This window comes from Rhineura floridana, chromosome 7 (assembly GCF_030035675.1).
Source record: "Rhineura floridana isolate rRhiFlo1 chromosome 7, rRhiFlo1.hap2, whole genome shotgun sequence".
NCBI lineage: Eukaryota > Metazoa > Chordata > Lepidosauria > Squamata > Rhineuridae > Rhineura > Rhineura floridana.
Window position 1 is genome coordinate 148,833,063 of NC_084486.1, and position 22,535 is coordinate 148,855,597.

The following is a 22,535-nucleotide window of genomic DNA, read 5'->3' on the forward strand; positions in this document are numbered from 1 at the left end:
TAAAAATATAAATATATTCTTTCTGCATGCCAGTGATGATTACATACTTTTAAGTCCTGGTAATAAAGCTATGTGCACTAACTACAGTACAACGTTAATGCTTTTTCTTTTCAACAATTGTATTTTTTTCGCCACCTAATTTCCCAACTGGCAAAAACTAAGATATGTGGTGGGTTCCCTTTTAAGATGCGGCTCTGTCTCTCTCAGTGGGTATATTTGTAATTATTGTTTTAATAAAACAAAGGCATTTACATGTTTAAATTTCATAAAAATAGCAAAACAGCACCATTTTATGTGCGAAGCATAATGCATTTCCTGCTCTTAAAGTATTACGCTGTGCTTAGGTTGATAAGGAAGTATTTGCACAGATTTCATTTTTTCACAAAGTGCCATTTCTTAAGGAGTTTATTATCTCCCTAGCTCCAAAATTTCTGGAAACTCAATTATCTCCCAAGATAGAATGTCATATTAAGACAGAACTTCATACTGTTTGTTTGCGAGAATAAGGCAAGGGATTGGATGCATAATCCTTCTGGAACTTTCCAGTTCTCTGATTCTGGCCACATCCACACTATACATTTAAAGCACTTTTATACCTCTTTAATAGTTATGGCTTCCTCCAAAGAATCCTGGGAAGTGTCATTTGTTAAGGGTGCAGAGAGTTGTTAGGAGACCTCTCTTCCCCTCACAGAGGTACAGTTTCCAGAGTGGTTTAACAGTCAGTCCCTCTTCCCAGGGAACTCTGGGAATTGTTGTACTGTGAGGTGAATAGGGGGTCTCCTAACATCTCTCAGTGTCCTTAACAAACTGCACTTCCCAGGTTCTTTGGGGAAAACCATGACTGTTTAAGATGGTGTGACACTGCTTTAAATATATAGTGTGGAAGCAGTCTCTCTGTGAGTCGCTATTCTTGTATACCATCTTTGAGCAACGTAGAGCCCTGGAGCTGCAAATCCATGCATGATTGCAGGCCCTCTTCTGTGAATTGGAAAAATGGCAATTTTGCACGAGCAGACTATGCATGTCGACAATTATAGGCAAAAGTCAGTGAGTAATTGATAGTGGGGACCCAGGAAAATAGGAAAAGGTTAGCAGCAAAAACGCAGGTGAGCTAGAGGACACATTTTTGCTTATTGTAGAAACAGACATCTCTTGTGCAGGGATCACCAACTTTTAGGGCCAGTGGGCACCTTTGGAATTTTGACAAAGTGCCGTGGGAGTCAATCACAAAATGGCTGCCATGGGGTTGTGGCATATCACAAAATGTCTGCTGTGGGGGCATGGCAGGAACAGAGGGAGGACCACAAAATAATGCAGGCATGCTACCCCTTCAGCTCCCCCCCCCACACGTCAATGGGGAAAAGGCACCTACATCAACCGCCACCATACTTACAGAGGAAAGCTTTTTGTGCCTCTCCTCGGTTCAGAACGGAAGGGAGGGTGGGTGTCCGAACCTGACATCCAGTGAAATGTGGGCATGTTTATAGGGACGTGTTCAATGCAGGAGAGGCTGAGCCAACGCAAACAGGAGCTGAGCTGGAAAAGTAAAGAGATTTTTGAGGGGATATTTACTGAGACCATGTGTGGGCGCCATAGGAGGCACTGGAAGGCACACCAGCTCCCTCAGGTGCCACGTTGGCAACCTCTGTGTTACTGGTATTAGCGTCTTGTTAGTGGGGCTGCGTAGCAGTGTTAGGCATCTTCTGTTAGTGGTGATGCACAATGTAAAGCTTACCTGGGAGAAAGAGCAAATGAACTCAGTGGAGCTTACTTCTGAGTAGACATGTCGAGGCTTTCATTGCACCGTAATATCCAAGCTGCAAGCTCCTTAGCTGCAAGCTCCTTAGCTGCGCAGGCCAAGAGGCCTTTGCTGGGGGAAGATGCAACCCTCCTAAAAGGAAAGCTGACAGCCACTCACTCACTCACTCACTCTCCATCCCTCTCTCTCCCTCTCTCCATCCCTCTCTCTCCCTCTCTCCATCCCTCTCTCTCCCTCTCTCCATCCCTCTCTCTCCCTCTCTCCATCCCTCTCTCTCCCTCTCTCCATCCCTCTCTCTCCCTCTCTCCATCCCTCTCTCCTTCTCCGTCTATTTTATCTATCTAATCTGTATAGTCTCATGAAGACAGAAATGAAGAAGAGAAAACACATTGCAGACCACTTCTCTTCATCTGATTTGGGGCTGCTTCTGCTAATCCAAAGCCACCAGATGGACTGGGGGAAGAAAACTGGAGAAGAGCAATTTTCCCCATTACAGGTCCACTTGGCAATTTTGAGCTTGTGTGATAACTTGGTTTCATTTCTGGAGATGAATGTCTATTCTTAAGCCTTCTGAGTAGGCTATAAAATGTACGCACTCCCTGCCAACTGCATCTCTAGCCACTTTTGATCTTTCTAAACCTGGGAGCGCGCCTGCCTTTTCGCTGCTGTTTGTTTGCTTCTGCACAGTGGATAGTCTGCAGAGCTGAAAAGCTTACACACCTCTTCAGTATTTTAATAAGAAGGCATTTGCCTGACAGAAGGTGTCCCCCACCTTCCCTATTTTTGTATATCTTTAATGGCTAAACCAAATGCCATCAGTCAGAAATGCAAGTCTATTATAAAAGCATGCCCCTTCCACTCATGCACCCTCCACCCACCTCCAAACAGACCAGTTTCACTGTCTCTTTGCTGCTCCTGCCACCCAGTGTTGATCACACTCTTTTCTAACCTGCTGCCCTCCAGACGTTTTGGTCTAGTTCAGTGGTAGAGCACCTTTCCTGTGTGCAAATGGGTTCCCAGTTCAAACTCATCAACTCATTCGAAATGTGGTGTTGGAGGAGAGCTTTGTGCATACCATGGACTGCGAAAAAGACCAATAATTGGGTGTTAGAACAAATTAAACCAGAACTGTCCCTAGAAGCTAAAATGATGAAACTGAGGCTATCATACTTTGGACACATAACGAGAAGACGTGGTTCACTAGAAAAGACAATAATGCTGGGGAAAACAGTAGGGAGTAGAAAAAGAGGAAGGCCAAACAACAGATGGATTGATTCCATAAAGGAAGCCACAGACCTGAACTTACAAGATCTGGAGAGGGCGGTTTATAACAGAGGCTATTGGAGGTCACTGATTCATAGGGTCGCCATAAGTCGTGATCGACTTGAAGGCACATAACAACAAGGGTCTGACTCAGTATAAAGTCCTATGTTCCTGGCATTCTTACTTACAGGAGGCCCCAAGTTCAACCCCCTGTGCATCCAGCTAAGTTTGGAGGAAACTTGTCTGAGTCAGTATGGACCATGCTGAGCTGGATGGACCGATGGTCAGAGCTGGTATGCTCTAAACTGCTTCCTATGTTCCTGTACCTTGAATAAAGAGAAGTAAGGATGTGAATAGGTGTTTGTAATAGGAGTTTTTTAATTACTTGGTTTTTATCTGTTTTATTCATAATTTTAATGTTTTGTAAACTGCTTAGAAGTCTTTACATTCAAGTGGAATATGAATTTTTTTTTGTTAAATAAAATAATTAAATAAACCTGACATGAAAGTATATTCACTGTGTTTTGTTTAGATGTAACTCCTCTCCTAGGCAAAATTAAGTTTGGTGCACTTATAGCAGAAGTTAGCTGTGCACAGCTCCTACTGGCTAGAAACCAGTGATGTCACTAACCCACCCCCCAATGTTTTTGAAAACTGATTCTGCTTTTATTTTTTAAAGGAAAGAGGGAAAATGCATGTTTAATTCAATAAATGTACAAGTGGTGTTTCAAAAATAAAAAAGGCAGACAGTCTGCCTGGAGCATGAGGTTGGAGGCAAGGGGCAACGGCTGACAACTGAATCATCATGTCTGTCAAATGCATTGTGAATACAGGGGGTAGCAGAACTTAGTCCACACAGAAGGGGAAATGCAGCATCTACATTGCCATACATCCTGAGAGGCACCAGGAGTGTGTCCATGGCAAACAGGAACAATAGATCCCCCCAGACTGATACTCTAAATTGCCTGAACTGTGCTGGTGCTAATGTAGCCTCCTAGAAACGATTTGGGTTAGTTAGTCCTACAGGGGCAAAACCATTCAGTAGAGGACATGAAAGAGGTGGGTGAAGCTTGGTGTGCTGGGGAATTGTGTTTCTGAGCTCTTATCACCTTGTGTAATATAAACTGAATTAATGTGTGTGTATGTGTGTGTGTGTATATATATATATATGGTTAATTAGCAATGGGATGGGGTTTTTCTTACCTGGCATGATAGGTTATAGTTGTGTTACAATTGCGGGACGATGTCCCTTCAAGGTGCACAGTATTAAGTTTGTCATTTCCTGTATGGTTGTCCTGTTGCTTTGGGGCAAAGCCATTTGCAAAGAAGCAACTCTGAAGTGTCCAGCACTTTGATTGATTAGAGCAGCCTTTGGACTGGCTGATGGAGACGTTTGCAAGCGTGAATTGTCTACTCTTCTCTTTGGACTATTGGTTGCATCATTCATGTTCAAACAAATTACTTACGCATTTAGCTTTCGGTGAATGGTCACTGTATTGTATTTGTATGATTATGTTTCCAACAGAAGAAAATCTGTTTGGATTAACTATTTGCAAGTTTTATTCCCGCTAAACCCCATAGGGTTCCCATAGGCAGAGGCTTCACTCACACAGTTTGCTAACTTGGATGGCTTTAAAAGAGGATTAGATATATCCATGGAGGATATCGGTGGCTATTAGCCACAAAGGCTATGTTCTGCCTCTACTGCTGGAGACGGTATGGCTCCGAATGCCAGTTACTGGGAATCGCTAGTGGGGGAGCACTGCTGTTGCATTCAGGTCCTGCTTGTGGGCTTCCCGTTGGGTCATCTGGTTAGCCACTGTGGACTAGATGGGCCATTGGCCTGATCCACCAGGGCTCTTCTTACGTTCTTGACTGCTCTTTTTTCCTTTCAGCTTGAGACCATGTATTCCTCCGTCAACTGTTCCGACCTGGAATTAAAGTTGTCGAGCCTGGAGCTGTTGGGGAAGCCAGCCTACAAGGATCTATGCAACAGCAGCAACCAAGAAGAGGGTTACTTCGACCCCGAGGACCTGAACATGACGGCAGAGCAGCTCCGAATGAAGTACTTGGGGCCCCGTCGGTCAGGCTTCTTCATCCCCATTTGCACCATGTACCTTCTGATTTTTGTGGTTGGTGCAGTGGGTAATGCCCTGACCTGCCTGGTCATCATCCAGCACCGTTTCATGAGAACGCCCACCAACTATTACCTTTTCAGTTTGGCCATCTCTGACCTCTTGGTTCTCCTTCTGGGCATGCCGCTGGAGATCTACGAGATGTGGAGCAACTACCCGTTCCTTCTGGGCACTGGCGGCTGCTGCTTCAAGACTCTGCTCTTTGAGGCTGTCTGTTTTGCTTCCATCCTCAACGTGACGGCGCTCAGCGTGGAGCGGTACATTGCCGTGGTCCATCCACTCAAGGCTAAGTATGTGGTGACCAAGAACCATGCCAAGAGGGTCATTGCCACGGTCTGGGTCTTGTCCATCATCTGTTCTATCCCAAACACCAGCCTGCACGGTATACAGACTCTCTATGTGCCAGCCCGGGGCGTAGTCGCCGATTCCGCCACCTGCACTCTGGTGAAGTCCCGCTGGATGTACAACCTCATCATCCAAGTCACGACCATCATCTTCTTCTTCATGCCCATGGGGGTCATCAGCATCCTCTACCTTCTCATCGGCTTGCAGCTGAGGAAGGAGAAGATGCTGGATGCTCTGGAGGCTAAGTCAGGGAGCATCTGCGACTACCATAACATCCGCCTCCAGCAGAAGAAGGCCAGGAGGAGGCAGGTGACTAATATGCTGTGTAAGTTAAAGGATAAGGGCCCAGGATATGTGGGGTCTTCTCTTTAGAAGAGCCTTCTAAAGGGGGGGACCTGCGGACCTCTAGATGTTGTTGGATTCTGGGGCTGTGTAAGCACCACACATTTAAAGCAGATTTGCTGCCTCCCTCCCAAGAATCCTGGGAAGTGTAGTTTACCCATCACAGAGCTACAATTTCCAGCACCCGCAACAAAGTTCGGTTCCCAAGGCTCTGTAGGGGGAAGTGCTTTAAATGTATGGTGTATATGCATATACCAGATCCCATCAGCCCCACTCAGTATGGCCTGGGATGATGGGAGTCAAGCAACATCCAGAGGGCCACAGGCCCCCTGCCCCTCTTTTAACTGCCACAGTGCCGTGACATAGCTAATGTAACATTCAATGAGAGTTTTCACCAGAAGCGTTCAGAAGAACATGCGTGCAGTGATGTCGGCCTACAGGTGTGGCTCTCCTTAGCTGGATCGGGGCCCCAATGTGTGAGAGGGTAAAGAAAGAATATTTGCTTGATTCATGCATTGTTTCTTTTTATCCACTCGGAGCCTTCAGAATTAGGCAGATTAAAAACCCAGGTTAACAACTAAAGACAGTTCAGACTTAGCCATAGTTGTTTGGGCAAAGAGACATGCCAGCGGCAATGGAGAGCTAAGCCTTTAAGGAAGCATCTGGGGGGAGGCGGGAACGTCAGCCAAGGTTTACCTTCCTAGCCCAGGCTACTAGAAATATCCAGCTTGCAAATGGAGGCAGATGCTCATTAATGTCCTGCAGGTTGCAAAGGGTTGCTGGTCTGATTGCTTCCTTAACGGAAAAGTATTTAAGTTGGCTAATAAGAAATGGCTGGGTGCCAAAGAGGCATGGGCTGTTTTGGTGCTGACAATCTATTTTTGGGGGGTTGGCAGAGGAGACTGGGCTAAATGCATGCCCTGGAGCGCCAGTTCTCTATTTGAAGGTCTGTCTGGTCCAAATCCAGTTTGAAGAACTCTAAGTCTGCGTCTGTGTTGGGATTGCTTTTTAATATGTTCTTAAACCTTCTTTTTAAATTGTTTTTAAACTTAGAAGATGTTTTGAGAGCTTTTTTAAGAAATGTTTTTTCAAGATGTTTTGTTTTAATAATGTTTTAAAGTTTGTTTTTATTATGTTTGAAAGTTTTTAGTGCTTTTGTTTGCTGCCCTGGGCTCCTGCTGGGAAGAAGGGCAGGATATAAATCAAATAATAAATAAATAAGACGGTGGGGGGGGGTTGAAGCTGCCCATCAACAAGTAGCACCAGGATGGCAGACGGATCAAGCACACGGCTAGCCTGGTCACCAGGGTGCTGCCTTGATGGGTGTTTGTTACAAGATTAATGCCCTTCACGCATGCAAATATTTCACAGCATCCATATTGTTGGCGTGAAAGTGCCAGCCTGAATGCCCTGCCCTCTGCCAACATACCATTTACTTCAGATTTAACTTTTCGTGGGAAATTCTGATCTGTTTTAAAAGTCTGATATCCTGAACAACCTGTTTACAACAGCAAGATCCTGTCTGGAAGCAGCCACAGTCTTTTCCTCACTAGGGCAAGATGCGTTATGAGGATGCATTTCTATTTGAGTTACAGTTATTATTTTTGAATTTCCTAGAATAGTAGAGTTGGAAGGGGCCTATAAGGCCATCGAGTCCACCCCCCTGCTCAATGCAGGAATCCAAACCAAAGCATACCTGACAGGTGCCTGTCCAGCTGCCCCTTGAATGCCTCCAGTGTCGGAGAGCCCACCACCTCCCTAGGTAATTGGCTCCATTGCTGTAACGCTCTAACGGTTAGGAAGTTTTTCCTGATGTCCAGTCGAAATCTGGCTTCCTGCAACTTGAGCCCATTATTCCGTGTCCTGCACTCTGGGACGATCGAGAACAGATCCCAGCCCTCCTCTGTGTGATAACCTTTCAAGTACTTGAAGAATGCTATCATTTCTCCCCTCAGTCTTCTCTTCTCAAGGCTAAATATGCCCAATTCTTTCAATCCAACTTAAAGCATACCCGACATGTGGCTGTCCAGCTGCCTCTTGAATGCCTCCAGTGTTGGAGAGCCCACCACTTCTAGGTCATTGGTTCCATTGCCGTACTGCTCAAAAAGTTTATGTAAAGATGCAAACCACTGAAGAAAAAAATTATCTGTTTGATCGGAACACAAGCAAAATAAGGTTTGCATGCCTTAAACCACTAAAACAAAAAAATGATACCTCTTGCAGGACACTATCTCCTCGCTACATATGAATGAGAATAATCTTTGCAAGATTTGAGCTGTCAGCTTTGAAGCAAAGCACATTGCAGAATCTCAGTGAACCATGGCTGCAAACTTATATTACACTTGGTTGGGTGTGTGTTCCATAAAACAAAAGTGAGACTTGCTTCCCATCAACCATATACAAGATTGAGACTAAAAGTAGCTTTGCCAGTCTCAAACTGGGCACGCTGCCTTCAAGGCAAGGTCAGTTCTGTGATTTAATTAAAATAAAGCCCGAGGTGCTACATTAGAGCAAAATTATTTTCCAAAAACAAGCTGTAGACAAACATGTCTTGTTAATAAATTGAGGTTGATGTGTAAGGCATACGTACTTACCAGCTATTCCAAAGCTGATTCAGTTGTTGGTGTTAACCATCCCTCCTCTGTTCCAGGTGCACTGTCTGTTGTGTTTTTAAAAAGCACCACGTGTAAATTTATTCAGTCAAATGCTCATTTACCACCTTTATATAAAAAAAAGTACAATCGATTTTGCAAAACTTGTGAAACAGATTGGGGAGGAGAAGGTGGCACTGTGACATCACAGGTGCTAGCCAATCACTTCTGTGCACAACCAACTCCTGTTGCAAAGTTTCAGAGCTGGCTCTCACAGAAGAAAAATATTGTTTATTGGCCAAAATGTGGTGAGTGCACTGCTATGGCAGCATCACCACTCTAGGATAATGCTTTTGTTCATACTTAGCCTTATCTCCTCCTTTGCAAGAGAGATGAGCAAGTCAGCTGTAAGCCAGTTAAAATGAGAGATTCCTGTCTAGCACAAGAATACACAGGCTTATTTCTTCCATTCGGCCTGAAAGCAGGACATAACAAAACGTTTCAGAATTGTCACTTTTGGCACCAGATGTGACCTGAAATGAGTGCTAATAATGCTGCATTACTTTAAAAAAATCAACATTAATTTCAGCACAGTCAAATAGTGTCAGGGGATGGGGTGGAAAAAAGGGGGGGTTTCAGGTCTGGGAAAAGGAAGCTCGATATTTAAACAGTTGGAGGATATGATGAAAAGCTTCCTATTAGGCAAGAAACAAAAAGGGACATGATGGAAAGAGCTTGGCTGTTGGGAAGCTGGCAAGACACCAAGTGCTTGATTTAAGACAGACGACTTCCCTTCTTTCCCCCACCTCTGGTTTTTATTTTTGGAGGGAAGGTTCCCCCCCTTCCTTTATTTCCCTTGTTGCTGATCAGTGTTGAGAACTCTCTGTTTCCAATTTTGTCACCAGACAGATTTCCACCTGTCACCATACTGGAATCTCAACTCAAACAGCCAAAGAATAGGCCAGGAGTCAGGAACGTGGTGCCCGTGTGCACAGCGGTGCCCCTGCTGTCTCCCCCTAGTATCCATGAATGTTTTGAGCTCTCCTCACGCCACTCACGATTCCCCTTGGTCATGAGGTGGTGCGGGTGGTTACCTTTCTCTCCCTTGAGAAGTACATAGAGGTGAAGGAGGAAGTTGGAAGAGTGACACTCACTACCACTTCCTCTTTCAGCTCTATGTGCTTTTCAAGGCACAGAGGTGCCCAGGGGCCTAAAAACGGTTCACGATCCCCGGAGTAGATGGTCAGATCAAGCCTTGTTGCATTATTATGACTTCAATTATTATTCCATGGCCTGTTCCCGTGCAGTTCCTGTCCAGCAGTTCCCGTCCAGCATTTCTGTCTCATGCAAATACAGAGCTACAGGAAAGGGGGATGTGGTTATAGAAATATTTGCTTACTGACATCAATCCTTGAGCTTTTTTGCTTGAAAAAATAGTTGAGCAGCTTGCAGCATCGCCCAGCATGGAGATGTGATGAGGAAAATGTCCCTTCTTCAATTGATGTCGTTATTAAAGGTATGGGAAACTTTCCCAGAGGCTTTGGGTGAGCAGATACAGATTGGACAGAGTCAGGAGCACATTTCTATCAATCAGTGGCTGTTAGCCACAAAGGCTCAAAACAGAAGCTCCATGTACCGGTGCAGTATACCTCAGATTGCCAGATGCTAGAGGCAAACAACCAGGGATGGTTTCTGCAGTCATGTCCTGCATGCATGCTATCCAGGGCATCTAGTTGGCTGCTGTTGGAGACAGTATAGGAGAGCAGTCTTTTTGGAGAATCTCCTCAGGGGCACTTGCCTCTGGGGGTGCCAGGATGGGAGTCTCAAGGGGCTCCTGGCTGTTGGAATCTGGGTCTGGGTCAGCACCTGTGGCTTGTGCTGGTTGGCTGGATCCAGCTGGCTCCCCCTCTGTCAGTGGCTACTAGTCCTTTGTTCAGGGTGATATTGGCAAGGCCAGCCCCCTTGCCAGTGAATGCACAGGGCTGAAGGTTCTTATTTATTTATTTATTTTATTAAGCTTATATACCGCCCGACTAGCAACAGCTCTCTGGGCGGTGAACATTAAAAATACAATAAAAATAACACAAAACTGTACACAAAACTGTACAGTCTAAAATCAAAATATAATAATTTACAATTAACAGGAATTAAAATGCCTCAGAGAAGAGAAAGGTTTTAACCTGGCGCCGAAAAGATGATAGTGTCGGCGCCAGGCGCACCTCCTCAGAGAAACCATTCCATAGTTCGGGGGCCACCACTGAGAAGGCCCTAGATCTTGTCACCACTCTCCGGGCTTCCCTATGAGTCGGAACCCGGAGGAGGGCCTTCGTAGTAGACCGTAGTGTACGGGCCAGTTCATATCGGGAGAGGCGTTCCGACAGATATCGTGGTCCCGCGCCGTATAAGGCTTTATAGGTAAGTACCAACACTTTGAATCTGGCCCGGAAGCATATTGGAAGCCAGTGCAACCGGGCTAGCACAGGTGTTATATGCTCAGACCGCTTAGTTCTTGTTAGCAGTCTGGCCGCCGCATTTTGCACTAGCTGTAGCTTTCGAATCGTCTTCAAAGGTAGCCCTACGTAAAGCGCATTGCAGTAGTCCAGACGCGAGGTTACCATAGCATGTACCACTGATGTGAGGTCCTCCTTACTCAGATAGGGACGTAGCTGGGCTACCAACCGAAGTTGGTAGAACGCATTCCGGGCCACCGAGGCTACATGAGCCTCAAGTGTGAGGGAAGAGTCTAAGATGACTCCCAGACTACGTACCTGTTCCTTTAGGGGGAGTGTAACCCCATCCAGGACAGGGTATATATCCACCATCCGATCAGAGAAACCATCCACCAACAGCATCTCAGTCTTGTCAGGATTGAGTCTCAGTTTGTTAGTTCTCATCCAGTCCATTGTCGCAGCCAGGCAACGGTTCAGCACGTCGACTGCCTCACCTGAAGAAGATGTAAAGGAGAAGTAGAGCTGCGTGTCATCAGCATACTGATGACAACGCACTCCAAAACTCCTGATGACCGCCCCCAGCGGCTTCATATAAATGTTAAAAAGCATGGGAGACAGAACCGAACCCTGCGGGACCCCACATTGGAGAACCCACGGTGTCGAGCAATGTTCCCCAAGCACTGTCTTCTGGAGACGACCCGCTAAGTAGGAGCGGAACCACTGCCAAGCAGTGCCTCCAACTCCCAACTCCGCAAGCCTCTCCAAAAGGATACCATGGTCGATGGTATCAAAAGCCGCTGAGAGGTCAAGGAGAATCAACAGAGTTACACTCCCTCTGTCTCTCTCCCGACATAGGTCATCAAACAGGGCGACCAAGGCAGACTCAGTGCCAAAACCAGGCCTGAACCCCGATTGAAATGGATCTAGATAATCGGTTTCATCCAATAGCGCCTGGAGCTGGTCAGCAACCACACATTCCAGGATCTTGCCCAGGAACGGAACATTGGCTACTGGTCTGTAGCTGCTGAAATCCTCCTGGTCCAAGGAAGGTTTTTTCAGGAGTGGTCTCACTGCCGCCTCTTTCAGACAGCCAGGGACCACTCCCTCTCGTAAAGAGGCATTAATCACTTCCTTGGCCCAGCCAACTGTTCCTTCCTTGCTAGTTTTAATTAGCCAAGAGGGGCAAGGATCCAGTACCGAAGTGGTCGCACGAACCTGTCCAAGCACCTTGTCCACGTCCTCGAACTGAACCAACTGAAACGCATCCAACAAACATGACAAGACTGTGCTCCGGACACCTCAGTAGGATTAACTGCTATTAAATAGGAGTCTAAGTCCTGGCGAATGCATGAGATCTTATGCTGGAAGTGTTCAGCAAATTTATTACATCGAGCTACTGATGTATCTGCCGTATCTTGTAGGCCTGGATGGAGTAGGCCACGAACCACTTTAAAAAGCTCCCGTGGGCGTGAGAGAGATGACTGAATAGTGGCGGCGAAATGTTGTTTTTTTGCCGCCCTCACCGCTCCTACATAGAGCTTAGTAGAAGCACGAACCAGCTCATAATTGCATTCGTCGGGAGTTCGTCTCCATCTCCGCTCAAGCTGCCTCCTGTCTTGTTTCATCGCTCTCAGCTCCGGAGTATACCAAGGAGCTGTATGAGCTCTACATAGGAGAGGGCGCGCAGGAGCGATCGTGTCCACTGCCCGAGTCATCTCCATATTCCACAGAGCGACCAGGGCTTCGACAGGAGCGCCAGTCTTATCAGCCGGAAAAACCCCCAGAGCCTTTTGAAAACCTTCAGAATTCATTAGTCTCCGGGGGCGGACCAATTTAATAGGTCCCCCACCCTTGCAGAGGGAAAAGGCTACTGAAAGTCTAAACTTCAGCAAGCAATGATCTGTCCATGACAACAGGAGAGATGTAAAACTCCCCACATCCAGATCACTATCCCCATGTCCGGTAGCAAGGACCAGGTCAAGAGTATGCCCCAATGTATGTGTTGGGCCACTAACATATTGAGACAGCCCCATGGTTGTCATGGCGGCCATGAAGTCCTGAGCTGCCCCAGACAAAGTAGCCTCAGCATGAATGTTGAGATCTCCCAGTACTAATAGTCTGGGGGATCTCAACAGTACCTCCGAGACCACTTCTGTCAGCTCAGTTAGGGAAGCCATTGGGCAGCAAGGTGGGTGGTACACCAAAAGGATTCCCAGTCTGTCCCTCTGGCCCAGCACAAGGTGCAAACACTCCAGACCAGTGATTGCATGGACATGGTGCTTGGTGAGTGAGATGGAACTCTTATAGACCACAGCAACCCCACCTCCCCGACCCTCAGATCTACCATGATGCTGAACCAGATACCCCGGTGGGCAGAGCTGGGAGAGACTAACTCCTCCCTGTTCGCCCACCCAGGTCTCGGTTATACATGCCAGATCGCCCACCTCGTCCACAATCAAATCATGGACGAGGGAGGTTTTATTATGTACCGATCTGGCATTAAAGAGCAGCAACTGGAGATCTGAGAGTTGGCTGATAGGACAACCAACAACCCTGCGGGTATGAGAAGGACCAGAACGCGGCACAGCCACTACATGTCTGGGCTGCGTTCTCCTTACCTGGCACGTCCGTCTCATATCACCATACCTCCCTCTACCCATCACTACGGCAATTGGGGCCCCCTCAGGTCTCCCCTCTTGATGATAAAATCTCTTCCCGAGGCACATGATAAACTATAAATACAAAAAACTCATATACATAAAAATACACATTCACTCACAACATACACTCATATAACACCCATTCATCCACTTCAAACCCACACAGAAGACACAGTCCCGTATTCTGTGCGCCCAAACGCCAGCTCTAAGACCGTTCTTCCCACGTAAAACGCCACCTGGGGCCTGGTCCTGCAAGGTGCCCACGTACAGAGCAGGAGCCCAAGAAGGAGAGAGCAGAGATGTTGACCAAGCAGCAGCAGCAAAGCAGGCAGATGGCTCTCCCTCCCTGGGCGGTGATGGTCCTCTTCCCTTGCAGGCACTGGATCTTGCTTTCTCCCTTCCTCCGTGTCTAAATAGAGTCCTTGTAAGTTGAGCGCTAGTTCACCTAAGCTCACAGGTTATCAACAGCAGTCGTCTAGTGCAGGTGGAAGATAGAGGAGACCCCACTCAAGAATTCTTGAGTCTTGGGAGGTACCAGAAATTTTCTATTTGGAAGTCAGACTTCAGACAGCGAAACAGACTTTATAATATATGCTTTTTTAAAAATTATTATTATTATTATTATTATTATTATTTATTAAACTTATATACCGCCCGACTAGCAATAGCTCTCTGGGCGGTGAACAACAAAATATTCATATCTTGCACGCTACAACTAATAAAATGCATTCTGGGTGGCCTTAGCTGTAGAAATATATATCAACGTGAAAGAAGTTGCTGGATATCCATTTAACATCAAAATAAAAGACTCTGAAGGCACATCTTAGTTAAAACAAGTTAAAATAGATGAAGGACTGAGTTAAAGTCATATTACAGAGCCAAAGTTACAAAGTACATGGAAATACATGTCATGATACATCACCTATCAGATGTCATAGATGGATGGTTCTTCTGCATTCTCCCCCACCCCCACTCCAGCAGAGCCAATGGGGTAATGACTGCTGGAAAACCTGGCCTTTTATACTCTTTCTTATCGTAGAGAAGACTTGTTCCCATGGCCTTATCAATTATGCTTTCTACTAGAGGCAGCCCTAGTGATCCTTCTGCCTTCTCTTAGAGATGGCGAGAATGTTCAATGTAAACTACTAGTAAAAAAGGTAAAGGTGTCCCCGCACTTGTAGTGTGAGTCGTTTCTGACTCTTAGGGTGACGTCTTGCGAAGTTTACTAGGCAGACCGTATATATGGGGTGGGATTGCCAGTTCCTTCCCCGGCCTTTCTTTACCCCCCAGCATATGCCGGGTACTCATTTTACCGACCACGGATGGATGGAAGGCTGAGTGGACCTCGACCCCTTTTACCGGAGATTCGACTTTCTCCTTCCGTTGGAATCGAACTCCGGCCGTGAGCAGAGCTTCGGCTATGTTACTGCCGCTTACCACTCTGCGCCACGGAGGATCATGGAACTACTAGTAGAATGTGGTAATTTTAACCATACCATATAAGGAGCTTACTCCTAAAAACGCCAGCTGAGTGTCAGCTGTCTGCCTAGACATCTTATCTCTATGTCTGTTCCTGTTGTTTTCATAGTAAAAATTACAGCTTTGGTCAGGAGATAGAGGAAGGGGGGGCAGTTTTAAACTACTTCTTTCTTACTATTTGGCTCTTATTTATGAAGCAGACTTTATAAGCTATTTCAGTAAATCTTAAGCATATTCTAAGCAATATAAGCAAATGTAAATAATTTCAGCATATTTTATGCATATTTTTAGCCATTTTCTTGGATGGCCCATTACAAGGGTCAGCATCCTGACACATCATGGAAGGGCCGTAATTTAGTCGGAAGGGCTGTAGTTCAGTGGTAGATCATCTGCTTTGCATGCAAAAAGTTCCAGGTTAATTTTCCAGCAACTCCAGGTAGGGCTGGGAATATCTCCAGTCTGAAATCTTAGAGAGCTGCTCCAGTCAGTGTAGACAATGTTGTTATTATTTTCTGACCTTCCTTCTGAAGGAACCAGGGTGGCAGACATAAACAAAACAACATTCTAAGGCTTTTTAGGCAGATACAGAGGTGCTGCTGTTGCTCAGGATGCATGGACACCTGATCACTGTTGCTAAGCAATTGGAAGAAAAAAAGGGCGGGTCTCCCAGAGCAGCAGGAGCCAACAGGTGGAGGGCACGAGATTGGCAAAGGCTTTTGTAGACAATATAAAGCATTGAAGTCTTTATGCCTATAGGAGAGACACAACAGACAACTCCATAAATGAGATTCAAGCCAACATGGTGAACCTGCCATGTTGCATCTTGGATCCAAAGAAATCTGGAAGGCAAAGGCTAGCTTATGTCTGCATTTAGTATGTTTTACCATACGTTTCACTATTTGAATTTGTGTATGTGTGTGTTTAGCCAGTAGTGGGCTGAACATTGCAGGATAAAAATGCAGCACACCTTAACGTGGTGAGGGGGTTTGAGAGTGTTGAAGAAGCTGAGAGCAATGCCATCAGGAGTCTAGACCAAGAGGCCAGATTCCTAGCAGGGTCACCCACGGCGGAATGGTCAAAGCTGAGACACCAGACTAAGGTGCATCCAGACTCAGAGGAAGGCAATGGTAAACCACCTCTGAATACCTCTTACCATGAAACCCCTATGAATGTAAAGTAATGACAACAGAGAAGATTTGTGTAACTTTAAAGTTGACAATGAGGACATTGAACTTGTCAAGGATCATCAATACCTCAGCACAGTCCTTAACCAAAATGGAGACAATAGTCAAGAAATCAGAAGAAAGCTAGGACTGGGGAGGGCAGCTATGAGAGAACTAGAAAAGGTCCTCAAATGCAAAGATGAATCACTGAACAATAAAGTCAGGATCATTCAGACCATGGTATTCTCTATGTCTATATATGGATGTGAAAGTTGGACAGTGAAAAAAGCGGGTAAGAGAAAAATCAAGTCATTTGAAATGTGGTGCCGGAGAGCTTTGCACATACCATGAACTGCGAAAAAGACAAATAATTGAGTGTTAAAACAAATTAAACCAGAACTGTCACTAGAAGCTAAAATGATGAAACTGAGGTTATCATACTTTGGACACAACATGAGAAGACACGATTCACTAGAAAAGACAATAATGCTGGGAAAAACAGAAGGGAGTAGAAAAAGAGGAAGGCCAAACAAGAGATGGCTTGATGCCATCAAGAAAGCCACAGACCTGAACTGACAAGATCTGAAGAGGGTGGTTTACAACAGAGGCTATTGGAGGTCGCTGATTCATAGGGTCGCCATAAGTCGTAATCGACTTGAAGGCACATAACAACAACATAAAAAGACGCACCCTTTACATTGGCCTTTGACACCTGAGACATGTATTTTTAGAACCCTCCCTATATTGTGATTTTAGGTTGTTTTTAATGCTGTATTTTAAAATTGTTGTAACCCATCCTGGGATCTTCGAGTGAAGGGCAGGTACTAAATGTTAATGATAATAATAATAATACCTCAACGTCTCTTGAAAAATACTTACTTTCCCCCTTAAAACACTTCAGCCACTTTATATTTTGCACTCCCGGTCAGAAGCTTTGTGTTATTCCCTCATCACTCCTTCAGTTATGCTTATGAGCAGGGTCTGTTCACGCACAGCCCCAGAGCATAGGCTCTTGACCAATGACAGGGAACCTCAGGCCTGGGAGCCAATTGCAGCTCTCCAGGCCTCTCTCTCTGGCCCTTGTAACTCTACCCAGGCTACCTCCCCCTGCCCAGCCACACACCCCAGCCCACATCCCTCACTCGTCCTCCTTCACACCTTCCTTGGGTGCTTCTGCCTGCATGGAATTCTGATAATGCTTCTTGCTCAGAGCTTGGAAAAGTTACTTTTTTTTGAACTACAACTCCCAGTGGCCATGCTGGCTGGGGCTGATGGGAGTTGTAGTTCAAAAAAGTAACTTTTCCAAGCTGTGTTCTTGCTTGCCCGGATAGAGAGGGGTGTGTGAATGTGTATAGAAACTAGCCCATTGTCCAACGATTAAATTTACATTTGTGGCTCTGTGCACTTTTACCTCTGTCGCCACTGGTATGTGGCAACCAGAAGATGGCCCCAAAGGGAATGGGGCCCTTGGGCTGAAAAGAATTCCCCACCCTGGTTTCTGGACACACTGCTGTGTGGTTGTGGGTGCTTCCACACTAGATGTTTACTCAAGTTGCTCACTCACCTTTTTATGGGGCAGGATCTAAACGATGTCATCCAACTGTCATTCTCCTGCACTTTCTTCATCCTTCCATTTCTTCTGGGAGTTCATAGATTCTTACTTTTTTTTTTAAGAAGCAGAACAGCCAGTGATATGCAGAATCTTTATGCTTATTTTCGGCAATTCAAGGAAGTGGAGGAAAGCAAACAGCTGGGGGTTAGGGGGGGACAAACTGGAACAGGTTCAGAGAAGGGCAACAAGGATGATCAGGGGACTGGAAACCAAGCCCTATGAGAAGAGACTGAAAGAACTGGGCATGTTTAGCCTTGAGAAGAGAAGACTGGGGAGATATGATAGCATTCTTCAAGAACATGACAGGTTGTCACACAGAGGAGGGCCAGGATCTCTTCTCGATCGTCCCAGAGTGCAGGACATGGAATAATGGATTGAAGTTACATGAAGCAAGACTGAAGTTGCAGGAAGCCGGAAGATCAAGTTGCAGATTTTGGCTGAACATCAGAAAAAACTTCCTAACTGTTAAGAGTGGTACAACAATGGAACCAATAACCTAGGGAGGTGGTGGGCTCTCCAACACTGGAGGCCTTCGAGAGGCAGCTGGAAAAGCCACCTGTTGGGTATGCTTTAAGTTGGATTCCTGCATTGAGCAGGGGGTTGGAGTTGATAGCCTTACAGGCCCCTTCCAACTATACTATTCTATGATTTTGTGGAAATACCTTAAGATGGGGATGTTGCACTTACCTTATTAAACATATGAGGTGGACGAGGGGTCCCTAAACATTTTAGAGAATGCCGTGCAAGCACTTGCAGTGGTGTGGATCTCTTAATACTTCCTAGGATGCAACAGAACACTTCTTTCAAACTTGATTTCAGTGGGTGGGGTGGGGAAGGTGACTTGTTGGGCACCGGGGAAGTCCTCTGCAGATACATGTGTGCCCACAGCAGTGCCACATTGGCAACCCCTGCCATAAAGTATTTGTGTGTTGCCTGTCCTGAATCTTCTGTCCCTCAATTTTACTGGATGAGTCCCAAGTTCTAATAGCATGAAAAAGGAAGAATAATCTTGTGTATTTCCCAGGGGCATCTGGTTGGCCATGTGAGAACAGAGTGCTGGACTAGATGGGCCTTTGGCCTGATCCAGTGGGCCTGTTAGAATCATAGAATAGTAGAGTTGGAAGGGCCCTATAAGGCCATCGAGTCCAACCCCCTGCTCAATGCAGGAATCCAAATCAAAGCATTCCTGACAGATGGCTGTCCAGCTGCTTCTTGAACGTCTCCAGTGTCAGAGAGCCCACTACCTCTCTAGGTCATTGGTTCCATTGTTGTATGGCTCTAACAGTTAAGAAGTTTTTCCTGTTGTTCAGTCGAAATCTGGCTTCCTGCAACTTGAGCCCATTATTCCATGTCCTGCACTCTGGGACGATCGAGAAGAGATCCCGGCCCTCCTCTATGTGACAACCTTTCATGTACTTGAAGAGTGCTATCCTATCTCCCCTCAGTCTTGTCTTCTCCAGGCTAAACATGCCCAGTTCTTTCAGTCTCTCCTCATAGGGCTTTGTTTCCAGTCCCCTGATAATCTTTGTTGCCCTCCTCTGAACCCATTCTTTCTTATGTTCTCTGTAGCCACTTTGTCCATGACGTGTACAAAGGTCAGTTGTTTTTGCATGGCCTCCCTGCCACCCCACAAAAGATGGCAGAATCTCCTTCCAAACTCTGCCAAGTCAATCAAGCAAATCGGAAGGGGGCTTGGAGCTTTCTAACTGCCCTTTCCTTGTCTTTACCTCCCAGTTGTGCTGGTGGTTGTCTTTGGGATCTGCTGGGCTCCTTTCCACACAGACCGGTTGGTCTGGAGCTTCATCACCCAATGGACGGACCACATGCTGCACATGTTCCAGTATGTCCATGTCATCTCAGGCGTCTTCTTCTACCTGAGCTCTGCCGCCAACCCCATCCTCTACAACCTGATGTCCACGCGCTTCCGCGAGATGTTCAAAGATGTGATGTGCCACAGGCGCTTCCAGAAGCTGCGATCCCGCAAGCATTCGCCCAGCAGCACCCGCGTCACCATGCGCAGCACAGTCTCCGAGCACATCGCTGGGGGCAACGGACAGCCGCTGTCTGACTTGGAGGAGTACAAGATGGATCCCGAGAGGGAAAATGTTGAGGAGTGTGAGGGCCCTTTCCTCTGACCGGCTGGCTGGACTCACATAGGAGAGCATAAGCTTTTTGCTTACGCTATAAGTCACCATGAACATTGACGGCATTGTATAAATCATGCATTGTAAGCACCAGTGGAGCCTGCATTCATTCCTGGTTGTCTCTGACACTCAGTGTAGGCTTTACCCTCAGGAGCTCACCAGTGCCCAACGGTGTTATGAACTGAGGGTCATATGTTTTGTAAGAGGTACAAATCGATGCCTTTCTTGGCCTGTAATTGTAAGATAAAAATGGGGGCAGGTGAAAGGGAGCCTCGTTCATGGACTCCGTAGTTCTCTTGCACTTTTCAAATGGCTAGTTCTGGTACCTTCTTCAAAATGGCAGCTGTAGAAAGGGTCGAGCTTAATACTGCTTTCAAACTCATGAATGACAAGGCACTTGGTGAGAGTTTCTAGAAAGTTCTGTGAAAATAGGAAGTGTGGGAACACGTGGGATCGAATTCAGGGGAAGGGCTCTTCATATTTCAAGTCCCACACACTTGGTGTGGCTCTCAAATTGTACCAGTTTTCTTATTGGGGATGCCAGCGGCTACTGGGTCCTGAATTTGTACCACATATTGAAGCACATCCTTGAACTTGACCTCCTTTGGCTTAATTCATCAATGCTTGAGTTCTCTACATAAGTGTGTGTTTATTTATTTATATATTTATTTAGGCATTGGTTCCCTGCCTTTCCATCAAGATGTTCAAGGTGGCTTAACAAAACGTTTTTTTACTTTGTTTAAAAAAAAAGTTCAGTTAAACGTAAGAAGAGCCTGGTGGCTGGATCAGGCCGCAAGCTCATCTAAACGAGCATCCTGTTCTCACAGTTGCCAACCTAGTGGGAAGCCTGCAAGAAAAACCTGAGCACAATATTCACATTTTGTAGACTGCTTGCTCTGGTAGTTTATCATACCTATAACGCCCTATACAGCTTGGGCCCAGGATACCTGAAAGACCGTCTTACCCCTTATATACCCAGTCGATCACTGCACTCTGCAGGTGAGGGCTTCCTGCAGATACCATCTTATCAGGAGGTCCTTTCCACACAACATAGGAAATGGACCTTTAGTGTGGCAGCACCTACCCTGTGGAATTCCCTCCCCTTAAATATCAGGCAGGCGCCATCTCTGCTATCTTTTTGGCACCTATTGATGACCTTTTTCAACAAGCCTTTTAAGTTGAGACCTGTGATAGAATTGCTTTTAATATGTCTTAATATTTTTAACCCTTTTTTAAAAAGATGTTTTTAAAGTTTGTTTTTTAAAATGTTTTTAATGTTGTTTTGTTTTAATGTATTTTAAGGTCTTTTTATGATGTTTTAAAGTGTTTTTAGCGTTTCTGTTTGCCGCCCTGGGCTCCTGCTGGGAGGAAGGGCAGGGTATAAATAAAATAATAAATAAATAAAATAAGGGAGGATGTGATAGAGGGCTATAAGATTATGCATGGCCTGGAGGAAGTGGATTGTGAGACGTTCTTCTCCCTCTCTCACAGAGCGCTAGAACTGGGGGACATCTAGTGAAGCAAAATGTTGGAAGACTCAGGACAGACAAAAGGAAGTCCTCCTTCATGGAGCGCATAGTTAAGCTGTGGGATTTGCTCCCACAAGAGGCAGTGATGGGCACCGACTTGGATGGCTTTAAAAGAGGATTAGCCAAATTCATGGAGGATGAGGTTATCAGTGGCCACTAGCCACCATGCTTGTGCTCTGTCTCCCCTGTCGGAGGCAGTATGCTTCCAAATACCAGTTGCTGGGAATCACAAGTGGAGAAAAGTGCTATTGCATTCAGGTCTTGCTCCTGGACTTTGCATAGGCAGGATGCTGGACTAGATGGGCCTTTATTCTGATGCAGCAGGGCTCTTACGTTCTTTTGCATTATACGTATCAAAATATAATAAAGAACAACATGCATTAAAATACATTAAAACCTCTGAGAGAATAAAAACATATTTGCTGCTGAAAAGATATCCAGCTTGGCACTAGAGAATCCTTCTTTGGGAAGGAATTCCACAAACGAGGTATTGTCGCTGTGAAGTCTCTCTCGCGCTGGTTCTGGCTTCCTTAATATTAGGCTGTCATGGTGTGTGGGTGGGGAGGATGCTATGCTCCAACCATCCCAGTTTTCCAGGGACTGTCTCTGTGCCCTGGCCCCTGTCTGTGTCAACTCAAAAGTCCCCATTTTTGCCCTGTTTTGCCTCTTTTGGAGAATGGAGTTATGCTTCCCTCCCCCCATTGCTAACTGCACTCACACATGCAGTTGATTGAGTTTCTGCAATATCACCCCCCTCCCTCAGGCTGCAATCCAGTACACACTTACCTGGGAATAAGCCCCTTTGAACCCAGTGGAGCTTACCTTCTGAGTAGACATGTATTGCATTGCAGCCTAAAACTGGAATTGCATGCTGGATGCCAACACATAATACAAGTTAAGGTGAAACAACTTCCACAATGGCAGTTTTGCAGCAGTGAAGCAGCAAGGGGAGGTGGTGCTCAACCCTTCCCCCTCCTGCTGCTTTCTTTCAGCAACCTCCTGCCACACTTCCCCCTCCCTCCCTGCGTGGTTTTTCTTACACGCATTGGTATAAATAGCAATT

General features: G+C 45.9%; 1 protein-coding gene across 2 annotated transcripts in view; it reads left to right on the forward strand.

The window, feature by feature from the left end:
* Positions 1 to 20,541, forward strand: part of NMUR1 (neuromedin U receptor 1) — a 48,367-nt gene extending 27,826 nt beyond the window's left edge. Inside the window, exons 2-3 of one of the 2 annotated variants that reach the window (XM_061637547.1) lie at positions 4,918 to 5,807; positions 19,534 to 20,541. In XM_061637547.1, coding sequence (XP_061493531.1) covers positions 4,918 to 5,807; positions 19,534 to 19,867 — 1,224 coding nt within the window. In that variant the 3' untranslated portion in view covers positions 19,868 to 20,541. Of the gene's footprint in view, positions 1 to 4,917; positions 5,828 to 19,533 lie in introns of both variants that reach the window. The other variant, XM_061637545.1, reaches the window with a different exon arrangement.
* Positions 20,542 to 22,535: the final 1,994 nt, after the last annotated feature.